This window comes from Vidua chalybeata, chromosome 27 (genome assembly GCF_026979565.1).
Source record: "Vidua chalybeata isolate OUT-0048 chromosome 27, bVidCha1 merged haplotype, whole genome shotgun sequence".
NCBI classification, from domain to species: Eukaryota; Metazoa; Chordata; class Aves; order Passeriformes; family Viduidae; genus Vidua; species Vidua chalybeata.
In genome coordinates, this window is record NC_071556.1 from 4401669 (window position 1) to 4417790 (window position 16122).

The 16122-nt window shown below is 63.8% G+C and overlaps 2 protein-coding genes across 3 annotated transcripts; both read right to left on the reverse strand.

Moving 5' to 3' along the window:
* Positions 1-4792: 4792 nt before the first annotated feature.
* EBI3 (Epstein-Barr virus induced 3) lies at positions 4793-7583 on the reverse strand. The gene is made up of 7 exons (XM_053966147.1): positions 7510-7583; positions 6821-6951; positions 6242-6457; positions 6029-6146; positions 5800-5960; positions 5141-5304; positions 4793-5057 (listed from the first exon to the last, which is right to left on the reverse strand). Exons 2-7 carry the CDS (start codon positions 6918-6920, stop codon positions 4905-4907), a joined length of 912 nt encoding a protein of 303 aa, XP_053822122.1. The 5' UTR covers positions 6921-6951; positions 7510-7583; the 3' UTR covers positions 4793-4904.
* Positions 7584-7831: 248 nt separating this feature from the next.
* On the reverse strand, positions 7832-15952 carry ANKRD24 (ankyrin repeat domain 24). Of its 2 annotated transcripts, none has more exons than XM_053966043.1 (19): positions 15223-15952; positions 12948-13078; positions 12782-12870; positions 12437-12501; positions 12061-12118; positions 11913-11983; positions 11643-11749; positions 11380-11567; positions 11152-11180; positions 10962-11054; positions 10678-10782; positions 10521-10565; positions 10303-10401; positions 10155-10227; positions 9938-10059; positions 8728-9858; positions 8341-8478; positions 8198-8263; positions 7832-8038 (listed from the first exon to the last, which is right to left on the reverse strand). In XM_053966043.1, the coding sequence occupies exons 1-19, from the start codon at positions 15256-15258 to the stop codon at positions 7961-7963; spliced, it is 2724 nt and encodes a 907-aa protein (XP_053822018.1). In that variant the 5' UTR covers positions 15259-15952; the 3' UTR covers positions 7832-7960. The 2 variants fall into 2 exon arrangements, with proteins under 2 accessions (XP_053822018.1, XP_053822017.1); XM_053966042.1 differs by lacking the exon at positions 15223-15952 and adding an exon at positions 14062-14222.
* Between the last annotated feature and the right edge of the window lie 170 nt (positions 15953-16122).

The following is a 16122-nucleotide window of genomic DNA, read 5'->3' on the forward strand; positions in this document are numbered from 1 at the left end:
CAAGAAGGGTTTTCTCACCAAACTTCCCATGTCAAAATTTCTGACTTGGTTGGAAATGTCCTTTGGGGCCTCAGGTGCCAGGTGAGAGAGTGGGGACTGAGGTTTAAACTCTGTTTGGGCAAAGGATGCCTCATTCCTTTTCCTGGGATCTACTGTCCTGGACAGGCTCTAATTTCCCACGGGGAACGTCTCATTGTGTGAGCAGCAACCATTTAACAAGGGCTGCACTAAAGTCCTTTAAAGATTCCTGCCAATCCAAACTATTCCAGGGCTTTTCGAACAGTTGAACTTCTCCAGTCCCACAGCAGATTGAGACTGTCCCTCTTCTCCAGGGAAAGGGTTTTTCCAGGTGTCCCTCAAAAGCTCGGAGCTTCTCCATGCTCCCAGTTCCCATTCAAGACTCAACGTGCCTGAAAAGCCTCCTCAGGAATCTTCTGCAGAGCAGGTGAGAATTGAGCACCCAAAATCTCATTTGTGGCTCTGCCCGTGCCAGGTTCTGTCCTTGTCACCTTGCCACCCTGCCCAGCACAGGTACCTCGTGTTTTCCAGCAGGTTTCTGGCACTGCTTCCCACCAAGATTCTCTTGGGGACAGGAGAGTGTCCCACAAACCCCAGCTCGGAGCACACCCCAGGAATGAGGTGGTCCAAATGGGACAAACACAACTGGAAAATGTGCTGCACTGCAAGGCCAGGAGATTCCAACTCCTTCTCCCTAATTACATGTGATTGGTTCTTGGCAAGAGCTCAACCTGCCACAGCAGTGAGGTTTTACAAACATTCACACAGGCATTAGATCATTGTTTGAAGGAGTTATTGGCAGCCCAATTCTGAAGTAAAAACAGAGTTTAAAGCAGACCATATTGACCAGGGTGAAGCTGGCTGCTTTCACGTCTCCTGCTCGTCTCTGGACACCCAGGACCCCATTCATTTGCTGTCACTCCCATCACCGTGGCATTCCTGGGGCTGGATGTCACCATCTTGGGGGGTTCTGACTTTGGGAGGGGGTTCTGTCCTTGTTAGGAACACAGGTTTATAGAATCAAGAATCCCAGGATGGTTTGGGTTGGAAAGGACCTTAAATCCCATCCAGTGCCACCCCTGTCATGGGCAGGGACACCTTCCCCAATCCCAGGTGACTCCAAGCCTCATCCAACCTGGCCTTGAACATTTCCAGGGATCCAGGGGCTTCTCTAGACACCCTACACCAGGGCCTCCCCACCCTCAAAGAGAGGAATTCCATCCCAATATCCCATCTATCCCTGCCCTCTGGCAGTGGGAAGCCATTCCCTGTATCCTGGCACTCCAGGCCCTTATCCAAAGTCCCTCTCCAATATTTATTTCTCTATATCCAAGAAACACCTTCCCACATCCAGACACTGCCACACGTTGGGAACGAGGCCTTTTCCCTTTGTATTTCAGCAGAATCTTTCTGCTCTGCTCTCGTGAATTCATCCTTGTCTCTGCTGGGCCAGTTTGACATCACGGGATGAGCTCTGGAGAGCTCCACCATCCTCTCCCAAAACCTTTGGGAAAGCAGGTGGGAGCTCAAGCCCATGGCAAAGGAGAAATGGGAATCCCCACAGAATCCTGCTGCCAGTCCCTGGGAGAGCAAACACCTGCTGCAGAGGTGAGCCTGTCCTGCACTACGCTCAGGTGGGGCCAGGAGCCTCCGGCAGCTTGGATATGGATAAAAATACTCCAGGCTCTGGCAGCCAACCAGGCTGGAGCTCCTCACAGAGCAGCTCCCACCCCAGAGCCCTGGAGGACACCCTGGCCTTCCACGTGTTCCTAAATTAGATCTCCTGAGACCAGCACTGGGCTTTTAAAAGGGAGGTGAGCTTGTTAGTGCCCAGCATTATCCCTTAAATGGGAATCAGCAGTTTTACTGCACTTGGAGGGGCTGTAAAAGGGAAGGAGGGAAGGGGCAGCGTCAGGAAGCAGCAGAGCCCCTTTGCCTGGCACGGAGGGGCCACTCAGGAGCTCTGTAATTGTGAAGTTCCCCAGTGCTGAGGTAGAACAAGCCCCAGACTAAACCCAGGAGCCTTGGGAAGGTGCAAGAGGATGCAGAGAAGGTTTGTAGGGGCAGCTCCCCAGCAGGCCCCTTCTCCTGAGGCCAAAAACCCCGGGCTGGAAAGGGTCTAAGTGAGGATTGCCAAGCTCTCCACCCATGAAAGTCAGGGTGTGCAGGCTCCTTTCTTCCCAAATCATGGCTCGACTTACACAGCCCTGTGCTGCTGGCACAGGAAACCCAGGGAAGTCACATTTCAGGAGTAAAAAAAGCTCCTGTGCTGTCAGAGATTCCCTTCCCAGCCTGCCCAGGGGTCAGGGATAGCGGCTGGAAAAGGCTCTCGTGACACTGCTCCAGGGTTTCCTTGGCCGAGAGGTTTGGGGTGTAGTTGTGTCTGTTCCCATGTTCCCACAGAGCTCCCGTCTTGTCCCGGAAATAGAAATTAATAAGGAAATAAATTAATCCAAAGTGTCTTTTGGTTACAGAGACAGCCCCAGAATCTGAACATAAACGATGGAGAAACATCTGTGAGATCTGAGATCTGCCAGGCACCAACTGAACCTGTCCTGCCAAGGCCATTTGGGAATCAGAACCCAAAATCAAAAGGACAAAACAAACACAAATGACACAGGAACCATCCTGGAAAAGCTCTCAGGAATCTGCCATCATGTTTTAGAAAGAATACGGAATTTCTGCTGCTTTAAGCTGATTTTACAGCGCAAACCTGGTGTTGCAGCAGCGGCTTTAGGAAAATCTGAACCAACAAAGAGCTTAAACACCTTTTTTAATATTAACCAGTCCCACTCCTTTGGAGGGTCTAGTGATTATTGTCACCCTAAAATATGGGAATTTTGCAGGAGAGCTGACGTCCTTCCTAAGGTCAGATGTGATGAGATGGAGCCAGGAAGAAAAAATAATTGGTCCTGGTTTTAAGTGTTAAGCAATTCTGCCTCCCTGAAATAAGCAGTTTAATTTATTGTTTTTTTCTTGCTCACACAGCAAAATCCACAAACTACCGAGACAACCAGGAGGGGAAATTTGTCCCCTCATGTAAATCCATTTTTGCCTTGTAAAGCTGCATTCCCGAGCCAGCAGCTGCTCCAAAGGGCCGATCCCAGACCCCCCGTTTCAGTCCAGCCACCCCCGAGGCTGTTTGGGTTATAGGATCACCGCAGGACAGCCCAGGTGTGCCGGCCAGCTGGTTTGGGACCACGGAATGGACACACCAGAGCCCACTGCCAGCGTGAGGCCGAAGGCAGCCACCACTTTCCCAGGGATTTTCCCTTTGCTGTGTGTTTGGAAGGTTACACAGCTGTAAGGCAGGCACAGGAGGAGCTGGAAGCCTGCAGGGATCATTGCCTCCATCCCACATGTCCCATGGAAGGAAGCTCTCCTGTGGACTGGCATCCCATTAATTCCTGCTGGTGGGAGCCTATTCCTGGGGCTGGGAATCCTTTGGAAGCTCCGGCTGCCGGCTGCTCATCCCGCAGATAACTCGGGTCCCATCCCTGACCTGGTGACTCGTATTTATTTACTCATTTTATAAGAACCAGGTTCTTCCCTGCTCTCATTCCTGGTGGGAATGAGCACAGGCTGGGTGTGAGGCTGCTCCGTCTCGGATACCCGAGATGGAAAACTGGGATTTTCTCCAACAGGCTGTCTGTCTTCCTGGGAAAAAGCTCGGCTCCACACGCTCCCAATCGTGCCATCAGCTGGAGCGAGGTGGAACTTCACAGGATGGGACGAACCAGCCCTTTTTCCTTTTTCCTCTGTGAGGACAGAAAGTGCTTCCAGAGCCCAGGAGAGCTCAGGGAAGAAAATCTGGAGGGCACAAAGCCTGGCAAAGCTTGGGAAAGGCCTCGGTGCTCTCTGGAAGGTGGCAGATCTCAGCCTAAGTCCCCATCAAAACCCAGAGACGGGATATTGGGAAGGAATTCCTGGCTGGGAGGGTGGGCAGGCCCTGGCACAGGGTGCCCAGAGCAGCTCTGGCTGCCCCTGGATGCCTGGCACTGTCCAAGGCCAGGCTGGACGGAGCTTGGAGCAGCCTGGGATAGTGGAAGGTGTCCCTGCCCATGGCAGGAGCGGGCCAGGACGATCTTTAGGGTCCCTTTCGCACCCAAACCCCTCCATATCTGCCCCCGTTTCCCGCCATCAGCGCACCCCTCAGGGACTCAGCCCCGGGGTCTCCCGGCCCCGCGCGCAGGGGCTGCGAGCGGCGGGACGCGCCGCAACCAGGCGGGGGCGCCACCGCCCGCGAGCCTCGCTGCGCATGCGCGCCCCCTCCCGCCCCCCCCCGGCCGGAGCGCGGGAAGGCAGCGACGGACGAGACCATCAGGTGGCACGGCGGGGGGGGGGGGGGGGGGGGGGGAGGGTGTCTGTAATGGCCACGGGGCTCCGGTGTGAGGTGTGGAACTCTCCGGGGCTCCGGTGTGAGGCCTGTGAGTCCCGGAGCTCCGGTCTGCGGCGCCTCAGCCCGCGGAACGCCGCGCAGGGAACAGGCGCCCGTCGTTAATCACGGCGCTCCCCCCCCCCCCCCCGCCCCAGCCCACGTCCGACATGGCCGCCCACCCCTCAGACCCGCCGTGACAGCCCCGCCCCGGTGGGCGCTGAGGGCCGGGGTGGGGCGGAGGGCGAAGGGACCGACCCCAAGGGCAAAAAAGGGTCAAAAGCAGGAAAATAAAGAGATTGTTCTGGAACAGCAAAGGGACTGGCCCTGAGCGCAGTGAAGGGACCGACCCCCGGGCAGCTCAGCCATCACAAACACCCCAATTAGAACAGGGACGAAGCCTCAAGGCCTTTTATTGCCCATTCCTGGCAGCACTGGTGGCTCCGCGCTGCTGGGGTGGGACAAGGGACAGAATCCGGCCTGGGGTGGGGACAGCGGCCCTGCCTGGCTGTCACAGCCCCACCCAGGGTGTCCCCGAGGCCGGCGGGCTCCAGGCGCTGAATTCCCCGCAATCCGTGACGTCCTTGGCGGCCACCTGGATGTGGTGGAGGCTGCCGGGCTTCAGGTCCGTCAGCGTGTGGGATGTCAGCTCGTACGGCCCCACCTGGGCACAGCGGGGTCAGGGACAGGAACGCACCGGGCACAGCCACAGCTGTGCCTCAGTTTACCCGGGGCGGGTGGCAGTACCGTGGTGGGGACGGAGTCGTTGTCCCGGGAGTAGCGGATGCGGTACTGGAGCGGGAAATACTCCGGGAATGGCCAGGATGATGGAGGGCTCCACTCCAGCAGCAGCTTCTGGGGCTCCCCAGGGATGGGGGAGACCCGCAGGGCCTCGGGGGGGTCCGGCTTTACTGGGGAGACAAGGAATGAGAGAATTCCAGGATGGTTTGGGTGGGAAGGGACCTTGAGGATCATCTCATCCCACGGGGGACACCTTCCGCTGTCCCAGGCTGCTCCAAGTCCCATCCAGCCTGGCCTTGGACAGTGCCAGGGATCCAGGGGCAGCCACAGCTTCTCTGGGAATCCATTCCAGGGCCTCACCAGCCTCACAGGGAAGATTTTTTTCCAATATCCCATCTAAATCCTCCTCTAGATTAAAACCAACCCTCTTGTCCCACCACTGCATGGAAAAAGTCACTTTCCTTCATTTTTAGAGGAAGGGGGGGATGTCGTGGCTGCGGGATCCAGCACGGGATTGTTGGGGACAGGGCCCTCATGTCCCCCTGTGAGCTGTTGCAGGGACGGTCTGAGCCCCAGCATTGCACGGATGATCCCACATCCCAAGCAGGGTGAGACACGAGGGTCCTGCAGGGGACCCCCGGTGTCCCCCATCCCGCAGCACTCACTGATGTTCTCCAGGAGGAAGGGCAGGGCTCCGGAGGCAGCTCCCAGGGCGTTCCGGGCCGTCACGTTGAGCTCGTAGGGAGTGAGGGAAAACACCTGCAGGTCCCCGAAGGAGCAGCTCCGCGGGCCCGTGAGGGCGCACTCACCCGTGTCTGTGCCGTGCCTGGGGACACAGGGACAGCTGCCAAGGGCTGGGTGACACGGGGAGAGCCTTTGGGGACCCCCACTGACCTGTAGGTGGCCACAAAGTCGGTGTCCAGCCGGGGGTCAGGGCTCAGCCCCCAGGAGCAGTTCACAGCCTGGGGGTAGCTGGTGGCCCAGCACTCGATGGCTGGTGGCGGGGGTGGGTCTGGGACAGGGGACAGGGGACAGGGGTCACGCCACTGCCAGCACCCCCAGGGACCCCCGGCCAGCGGGGTCACGGCAGGGCCGGGGGACACTCACAGCCCAGCCGCAGGCAGATGGTGGCCCAGGTCTCGCCGGTGACGGGGTGGTGGCAGCTGTAGTGGCCCTCGTGGGCCAGGCTGGCGTTGGGCAGGGCCAGCCCCGGGGCCGGGAACGTGCCCAGGACGGTGCCCCCCCGGCGCCACTCGGCCGCGCCCCCCGGGCACGGCAGCAGCACCTCGGTGCCCAGGGAGCCGTGCTGAGAGGTGCAGGGACCTGGGGACACATGGGGACACGGAGGGGCAGGGACGCTGCATCAGGAAGGGTCTTGGCCTCCCTGGGTCCCCCAATGCCATTCCCAGAGTTCCCAGACCCCCACCTCTGCCCCTGGTCTGCCCCAGACCCCCAGGGATCATCAATCCCTCCGTGCCCATCTTCTGTACCCCAATGTCCCCAGTCCCTCCAGTGTCCCCACACTTCTATCCCTGTCATTGTCCCTTGTCCCCTCACTGTCCCCAATCCCCTCCATCCCTGCTCCCTCCATCTCCAGCCTCAGTACTCCCAGTCTGCCCAGTCCTGCTGTATCCAGGATCCCCAGATCCCGCCACCCTCCATCCCAGTCCCCCCAGTCCCCCATACCTCTGTCCCCGTTGTCCCCATCCCCAGTGCTCCCTGCCGTGCCGTTGTAGGGGACAGTGCAGGCGGGTGCCACCAAAGCCACGACCCAAAGCCACCTCATGCCAGGAGACTCAGTGGGGCTGCCCAGGCACCTGCGGGGATGGGCAGGACGGTCAAACCCCAGCACTGGGGACAGCACAGACACATGTCCCCAGGGACATCACCCTGGAGCCACCCCACACTGCTGTGCCTCAGTTTCCCCCCCTGGCCCTGCCACACACTCTGCAGAGGGATGGGTCAGTCCCTAAGGGGTCAGCCAGGAAAGAGAGGGGGTGAAAATTCCCACTGTTCCTACGATTTCCCAGGGGGACCTGCAGCCACCCCTGCAGTCCCACACCTGGAATCAGGACTTTGTATCCCTCGGGTGGGTCCCCACCTCCGTCCAGGGCAGGACTGTCCCTCACAGAGACCCCCAAAGCCTGGCCTGGGGGCCGAGCTGAGCTCTCTGTTGTCCCCAAGCCCAGCACCACAGGGACAGGTCCTGCCCTTGTCACCTCCCTCCACAGCCATGGGCTGGCTCAGCCCCAGAGGGGACACACTCCACTTTCCCTGGATTTGGGGCTGCCCCAAACCCGGTGCTGTGGGGTCACCCCAGACCTCCAACACCCCCTGCACTGCCCGTGGGGATCCCAGTGCCCCCAAACGCTCACCACAGCAGGGCCAGCTGGGACCGCAGTGTCCCTGCCGGATCCCGGCGCTTCCCAGCCCATTTCCTCGCAGGAAGTGCCGTTCCCGTGGGGACGGAGCCGCTTCCCAGCGTGCTGCCGGACCCGCGCCCTTGGGAAAGGGATTCCAGCCCTGGCCAAAAGGTTCCCACCTCTCCCCTGCCACCACTCCCTTCCTTCACGGTCACCTTTCCCCTCAAGGGACGGCAGGGCTGGCGATGGTGGCACCGATCCCCTGCTGTCCCCCCAGGTCCCCACAGCCCCCCGTGCCCACCCCGGTGCCCCCAGAGAGGAGCCACCCCATTAGTGTGACTATAAATAACTTTATTGCTGCTGTGCTGGGGGTGGGCTGGGTGCCTGGACAAGCAAAGTGACACACAGGGTGCTGTGACAGACCTGTCCCCCCCATCCCTGTGCCACCCGTGCTGGCAGGGGCTCATCTGCCCTGCTCCTGCAGCCGCTGCATCCTCAGGATCTGGCACAGGAGTCTCTGCACGTCCTCGTCCATGTGGCCCTGGGGTGGAGGGGACATTGGTGGGCACACTGGAGTGGGGACATCGTGGAGGCTCTGTGCGTGTCCCTGGGCTGGCACCTGGCTCGGCCCCTCCTGTGGATGGCCCAGCCCCCCCCCCCCCGGTGTCCCCAGCTGTCCCCAGCCCTGTCCCCAGCTGACCTGCACGGCGTAGAGCAGGTGGCTCCGGTACAGCGTCACCACCTTGCTGTGCCTCGTCTCTGTCTCCTGCAGCACAGGGAGGGGGTTTGGCCACAGGGCTGGGGGCTCGGGGGAGCCCCAAACCCAGCAGGTGACCGACCCACCTCCAGCTTCTCCTCCAGCGCCCGGATCCGCGCCTGGAGCGCGGACGTGTTGGGTGGGGATTGTGGGGGCCCTCCCGACTCGGGGAGGGCGTTCAGAGCTTCCTTCAGCCTGAAAACCTCCTTGGAGAGCTCCGTGATCTGCACAGGGCACAGGGGTTACAGGTTACCCAGAGCAGCTGTGGCTTCCCCATCCCTGGCAGTGTCTGAGGCCAGGCTGGACAGGCCTTGGAGCACCCTGGGATGGTGGCAGGCGTCCTTGCCCATGGCAGGGGGTGCAATGGGATGACCTTTAAGGTCCCTCCCAACCCAAATTCAGTGACTCCACGTGTGCGGCTCCAAGGCCACCATTCCCCTCCGAGCAGCCCCACATGATTCCCTGTCCCCTACCTTCCTGTCCCTGTCCCTGACCAGCCGTGCCGCGTCCTCGGCGTGCCCGTGGAGCTCCCGCAGCCGCCGCGCCTCCTCCTGGGCCTGCTCCAGCTGCTTCTGCGCGGCGCCCAGCCTGTCCTCGGCCGCCTGCCGCTCGCTCTTCATGAACAGCGCCTGCCGCTGCACGCGGAACACCTCCTCGCACGTCTTCTCGTGCCGCCGCTCCAGCTCCTGCAGCCGCTGCGCCAGCGCCGCCGCCTCCGCCCGCAGCCCGGCCTCGGCCGCCTCGTGCTGCGCCCGCGGCACGGCCGCCGCCAGCTCTGCCTGCAGCCGGGCGGCCTCGCGGGCCTTGGCGTCGGCCGCGGCCTCCAGCTGCGCCAGGCGCTCCCGCAGGCCCCGCGCCTGCTCCTGCAGCGCCGCCGTGGCGCGGGCGTGCTCGTCCCGGGGCACCCAGCCCTCGGCCTGCGCCCGCTGCAGCCACGCCGGGGCCTCCTTCTCGTGCTCCCGAAGCCGCTCCCGCAGCGCGCCCAGCTCGGCCTCCCTGCGCGCCAGCGCGGCCCGGAGCTCTGCCAGCTGCGCCTCGGCCTCCGCCTGCTGCCGCGCCGGTTCCGGAGCTCTCGGCCTCGCCTCCAGCTCCCGCCGCAGCGCCTCGGCCTCGGCCTCGGCGCGCCCGCAGCGCTCCAGCAGCGATTCCTTCTCCCGCGACGCCTCTTCCACAGAGGCTCCCGGCGAGGCCGCAGCCTCCGCAGCCTCCAGCCGGGCCTGCAGCTCCTTCAGCCGCCGCTCCCGCTCCTCCAGCTCGGTCTGTGCCCGCTTCAGGGCCGCCCGCGCCTCTGCCAGCTCCGCGCCCGGCTCCCGCTCCCCCGAGGGTGAGGAGGAGGAGGATGTCTGCACCCCCAGCTCGCCCAGCGCCGCCTTGCACTCGCCCCAGGCCCAGGCCGGCTCCTCGGCAGGACGTGGCCCCGCGGTTCCCTCCGGGATGGGCTCCGAGGCCGCGCGCTGCCCGTCCCCTCCGGCCCGTGCTGTGGCCTCCCTGCCCTGTGCCCGCAGCCGCTCCAGCTCCTGCTGCAGGGCCTGGTACAGACTGGCGGGCACCACGTCCCCCGGGGCAGGGGGGCTGCTCTCGTCCCGCTCGTAGTTCTCCAGCACCTGCCGAGAGACCGTGAGGCCACCGTGGGCCAGGGGACAAGGAACAGAGGGACAGATGGACAGACAGAGGGGGACGTGCCTGGATTTTCTCTCTCAGCTCCTTGTTCTGCACGGTCAGGGACTGCACCTGCCCCTGGAGGGTGGCCACCAGCTCCTCGGCCGAGGGGCTCAGTGTCTTCTTGGAGAGCAGCATCTCCGCTCCTGCAGGGCACAGGGACCTGGGGCTGTGCCCACCTGTGCCCCGACTGCCCAGTGTCACCTCCCCAAGGTGTCACTGGGAGGCTGGTAAGACCTACCTGGGAACTCAAGCGGGTCTCCCTCCTCGTCCTGCAGTGTCTCGATGTCATAGCTCGTGTTCTCCTTCTCATTCTGGGGGTGCAGGGTGGAGGTGACGCCCCTGTCCCCAGCCCTGGGCACTGCCAGCTGTGCCCTGCCCACACCCACCTCCATCGAGGATAGGCGGCTCCGCAGAGCCTCCACCTCCTTGCCCAGCTTCTCCTTCTCCCCGTCCCGTGCCACCAGCCGCTCCTCCAGCTCCCGGATCTGCAGGGCAGGATATGGGAATAGGGTCCCCTTGGCTCCTGGCAGAGTCCTGGTGGCATTCCCAGCACCAGGACCCCTCAAAGAGCTGAGGTCACCTCCAGGCTCTTCCCTGGACTCACCTGCTTCTCCATGGAGCGCAGGGAGGCCTCATCCAGCTCCGCCCGCTGGCAGGGCCCAGGGAGAAAACAGGGAGGGATGAGTGCTGTCCCCATCTCCCCTGTCCCCTCTGCTCCCCAGGGACACGGTGGCATGTCCCCAGGACCCTGCAGCCGGTACCTCCCGTCTCTGCTTCTCCTGCTGCTCCAAGCCCCGAATCTTCTGCAGGAACTGGGCCCTCTCCTGCCGCAGCCGCACGATCTCCTCGTAGGCATCCCGGTCCTCCTGCAGGGAATCACAGAAAGCATTGAGTCCAACTCCTCAGGAAACCCCAAAAATCCCACTGTGTGCCCGAGGGGGCTTTTTGGCACCGACCCCCCAATGAGGGGATCCCTCATCGAGGATTTTTTTGGGCTGCTCTGCACCTACCAGGCCAGGTGAGGACCTGGGGACCCATTTCTCACCTGGCTGGGGGTGCCCAGGGGAGGCAGAGGGGCCTTCCTCTTCCTCGGGGTGCTGCTCTTCTCCCTGACAGAAGACTGGCTGGGCGAAGACGTCTGTGGACACCCCAGGGCAAAGGGGATGTCACACCCACAGTGCCCTCCCTCCTTCCTGAGCCAGGGGACCCTCCAGGGATGGGCACCAGCCCCTCACCTGCGATGTCTGCTCAGCTGACTCCTCTTCTGTGGGGCAGAGCGGGAGGGAAGAGAAATTGGGGAGATTTAGAGGCTCAGAGCTCAGAGCAGAGGCACCTCGGCTGGGGACAGCCCCAAGCACCCAGGAAATGGGGACGCAACCCCGCAGCCTCTGCCAGCCCCGTCCGGCCGGTGACAATCCCCCAGTGATGGTGACAGGGAGCCCGGGGTGCCCCGGCAGCCTCACCGCTGGCCCAGGAGCGGCGCTGGGCCGCCTCCTGCAGGAGGTGCTGGATGAGGGCGTTGCCCGTGGCCAGCCCGTAGTGAGCGGCGTCGTGGCCGGTGGCGTCCACCACGGCCACGCGGGCACCGGCGCTGACCAGCACCTCCACGGTGTCCACGCTGCCGCTCTCGCAGGCCAGCATCAGGGCTGTCCTGGGCACGGGGAGAGCGCGGGTGAGGGGGGACAATCCCTGCGGCCGCTCCCGGCCCCCAGCGCTGCAGCCCCACCTGCCCTGCAGGTCCCGGCAGTTGACGGCGGCCCCGCGGTGCAGCAGGTACCGGCACAGCTCCGAGTGGCTCATCTTGGCAGCCAGGATCAGCGGCGTGGAGCCGTCCTGGGCACGGCAGCGGGGAGGATGAGCAGAGGAGGCTCAGATCCTTCCGATATCACCCCAATTTCCACGTCCCACCCCAATTTCCATGTCCCACCCCAAGCTGTGCTGTGTATCGGGACAGCCCCGGCGTGGCACAGCAGGACCAGGAGCAGAGGGACCCCACCTTGTCCTTGCTGTTCAAGGGAGCCTTGAAGTCACAGAGGATCTCGGAGCAGGAGATGCAGCCGCTGGCAGCTGCGGACAAGGACAGAGGCTGAGCACTGCCCCCACGGGGACATGAGCAGGACAGGGCTGGCACTGTCCCTACTCACCCGCCAGGTGCAGCGCGGTCCGGCCACTGCCATCGGCCACGTCCACAGGGCAGGAGGCCTGGGGGAGAGCCTGGGTCACGGGAGGAGGGGGACAGAGGGACAGACTGCTCGAGTGACACGGTGAAGGACGGGGGACTGACAGACTCCGTGGTGTGGTGAAGGAGAGGGACAGACAGACCAACCCCCTCTGGCTCCACGCTGTGGTGAAGGACAAGGGACAGACCCCTGTGGCTCCCTGGTGCCAGGCAGCAGCACACAGAGCTGGGAACCACCATGCCAAGGCACTGGTGAGGGAAGGGGGTTCAAGGACAGGGAGGACACCACGCTGGCACAGCACCTCCTTCCCTCCCTCTGTCCCTCCTCCCTCTCCCTGTACCTGCAGCAGTTTGCTGACACACTGAGGGTGGCCGTGCTTGGAGGCCAAGTGCAGGGCAGTGTAACCTGGGAAGGGACAAACAGGTCAGAGCATGGCCAGCAGGGCTGTGCCAGAGGGGACAGCTTGGGGACAAAGCAGGATCTGCTGGAACGGGGCTGAACAGGAAGGGAACAACCCCAGGAGCTCATCAGGCACTGCTAGAGCTCCTTTAGGAAACTGGGACAATTTACAGCCCCCCAGGTGTGGTCACCACCTCTGTCCCCTCAGCCTCAACACCTGGGGATGACCAGTGGCCCTGTGTGGCCCATGGCATTAGGCAGGGGCACGTGGTGGCCATGCCCTCACCCGAGCTGTCCTTGGTCATGGCATCCACGCCGTGGGCCAGCATTGCTTCCAGGCAGTCCACGTTGCCCCGCGTGGCAGCCAGGTGGAACCTACAGCGAGACCAGGGGCTGTGGGACTTGTGTCCCCTGTCCCCAGCCGTGTCCCCAGGGCAGGGCCTGGCACTCACGCGGATTTGCCCTCCGAATCCAGCTTGGTGGGCACCAGGCCCTTGCGGAGCAGGAGCGACGTGACCCGCCCGGCATCGTTGTAGTCCACGGCCTGCAGCAGCTTCTCGTCGTTCTTGGTCCAGTCCTGGCTCTGCAACAGGGCCCAGAGGAGGCTGTGACAGTGTCAGCTGTGACAGTGCTGTCCCCAGGGAGGGCAGGGCTGGGCTGGGCTGGCTGTCCTTGTCCCCAGCCCTGCTGTGCTCCATCCAGCCCTGTCCCTGGGGGTGGCCGTGTCTGTGCCCCTCTCCTGGGAGCTCAGCCCCAGGTACGGAGAGTTCAGCAGGGATTGGGATGAAAATCCCCTCCAGCCCCCGTAGTTTGCAGCTCACAGAGCAGGGGATTTACAGACACAGCCCAGTTTAGCTGTGCCAGGCTGGGATTTGGGGTTTGCCCCTGCCACCCTGAAATCCCAGTACTAAACCCAGCCAGCACGCTGGGAGCCCTGCCCATTCTCCCCACTGATCCCATTCCCAGCCCTGCTTTGCTCCCGGAGGAGGAAGGGATCAAACCAGGGCGAGCACAGCTGGCAGCGAGAGCAGATCCCCAGGGATGCTCCAGCCTCCCGGGATAACGGGGCACAGCGCTGTCCCCCCCAAAACAGGACCGCGGCTGGTTGGGATTTGCTCTCCCGGTGCTCCCTGTCCCGAAGGAGCGACCCGCAGCGGGACAGGACCGGGACAGGGACTGCAAGTCCTGGGTTCACCCCGCAGCCCGTGACGCCAAAGCGGCGCTGGCTGTGCTCGCGGCGGCAGGAAATGGATGTCACCTTTTGGGAGCCGCTGGCACCTGTCCCAAACCCGCCTGTGCCCACAGGGTGCCCTCCCCGAGCCCCTCCAGCCCAGTGGGACCAGGGACAGGGAACAAACCAGTCTCCCAGGGTTCCTGGGCAAACTGGGAGGGTGGTGCCCGCTCCCCCCACTCCGTGGTCAGGCAAGGACAAAGCAGGATGGGGAGGACACGGGGGAGCCCCGGGGTGGGGATGGGGATGGGGGGTGCAGGTGGGGCGGGGGGGGGACACGGCTCAGCCCGCAGGACGCGACCGGAGGGGAGCCTGGGGGGGTGACCGGGACGTACCGCGAAGGAGGCGGCGGCACAAAGGCAGATCTGCTTCATGGTGCTGAGCAGGAGGCGGCGGGAGGACGCCATGCGCCCCCCGCCCCCCGCCCCGGCCAGCACGGGCACCCCCGAGCCCGAAGCGCTCCGGCATCGCCGCCCGGGCGGGGGCCGGGGCTGCGGCAGTGGGAGCCGGACCCGCCTCCTCCACCCCCGGCCCTCCCTCCTTCCCTCCCTCCTCAGCGCATCCCTGCATCCCTGCATCCCGCCACCGAGCCAGGCGGGGACCGGCACCCAGACTGGTCCCAGTTAAAACGGGAGAGGTTGTGGGGGGCTGTCCCACGTCGTGCTCAAAAGCACCCCCAAAACAGGGCTGAGCATCCTCCTGGCCCCCGAGGAGGGGGACCTGGGACCCCCCGCCCTGCCCTGGGGCCAAGGGAGGGGTAGAGCCCCCCCACCTGCACCTCACGGCCCCCCCCCAAACACCCCTCAGGGAGGAACCCCAAAACGCAGAGGGTCCCCAGGTGCTGTCCGGGCAGTCCTGGTGGCAGCAGGACATCGGGAGCCTCTCAGGGACGTGTCCAGGGCAGTGTGGGGAAACTGAGGCATGGAGCACCCCGAGCAGGATTGTCCCCCAGACTCAAGGTGAGGGGCTTCCAGCTGTGTCCCCATGTCCCCAGCTGCGTCCCTCCCAGTGCACTGGGGACAGCGCTGTCCCCCTCTGCCCTCTGCAGCCTCGTGCCAGGCTGCTGCTGAATAATTGAGGAGCATCAACAGCCTGGTTCCAGGGGCTGTGGCAGCTGGCAGAGCGGCACTTGTCCCCAGGAAGGGGACAAGGAGGGGACCTGGGACCCGCTTCCCTCTCCTTTGCTCTGCCCCACTCCCAGCAATGGCTCTGGGAGCACTGGGGGTGCACTGGGGGCTCGATCCCACCGGCCAGAGTGGCAGTGCCAGCCTCCGTGGGGCTGCTGTCCCCGTTGTGAGTGACCACCCCGTGTCCCAGGGCAGGTCCCCGTGATCCTGTTGACACTGGAGGTATCCTGGGGGAAATCCCCAGGTCCTCACGTCCCAGCAAACATCCCAGGGCAAGTCCCTGTGTCCCCACGGACACCCTGGAGCAGATTCCCGTGTCCCCACGGACATGCTGGAGCAGGTCACCGTGTCCCCAGGGATGGCACTCACATCTGCCTTCTTGAACTTGGCCTTCAGGCTCTTCATGGTGGCTCAGCCTCAGCCCTGTGGCACCTGCTCGGGAGGGATGGCCACGCTCCAGGAGGGTCTGTCCCTGCCTGGGGACAGCTCAGCGCCCCCGATCCCGCTGCTCCCAGCCCGTCCTGGCGTTCCCAGCGCAGCGCCCGCAGCCAGGAACCGGAGCCGGGGATTGAGTTACGGCCGCGGCTGCGGTTACAGCCCCGGGCAGCCGGGGGGGCCGGGCCGGGCTGTGTTTGGGGACAGGGGACACGGCCCGGGGTGCTGGGGGTGCCTGGGGAGGGCCGGGCCCTGATGGTTGGCACCCCTTGCCCATCCCAAACGCCCCCCGCCCTTGGTGGCACCTCTTGTCCTGACATGACATCCCCTTCCCCGCCCTGGCAGCCCCTGGTTCTGCCAGCACCTCCTGTTCTTGTCAGCATCCCCTGCTCCTCCCTGGCACCCCTGTCCTTCCCTGGCATCCCCTGCCTTTGTCAGCACGCCCTGTCCTTCCCTGGTAGCTGCCGCTCTGCCCTGGCACTCCTGCCCTTGCCAGCACCCCCTGTCCCTCCTTCCTTCCTTGGCATCCCCTGCCCTTGGTGGCACCTCTTGTCCATCCCTGGCACCCCTGCCCTTGCCAGCACCCCCTGCCCATCTCTGGCACCCCCTGCCCATCCCTATCTCCCCCCCGGCCGGGAGTTCAGTGCCGATGGGGCAGTGTCGGGCAGTGCCGAGCAGTCCCGGGGCAGTGTCTGGGCAGTGTCTGGGCAGTGTCTGGGCAGTCCCGGGGCAGTGTCCGGGCAGTCCCGGGCAGTGTCCGGGCAGTCCCGGGGCAGTGTCTGGGCAGTCCCGGGCAGTCCCGGGCAGTCCCGGGGCAGTGTCGGGCAGTCCCGG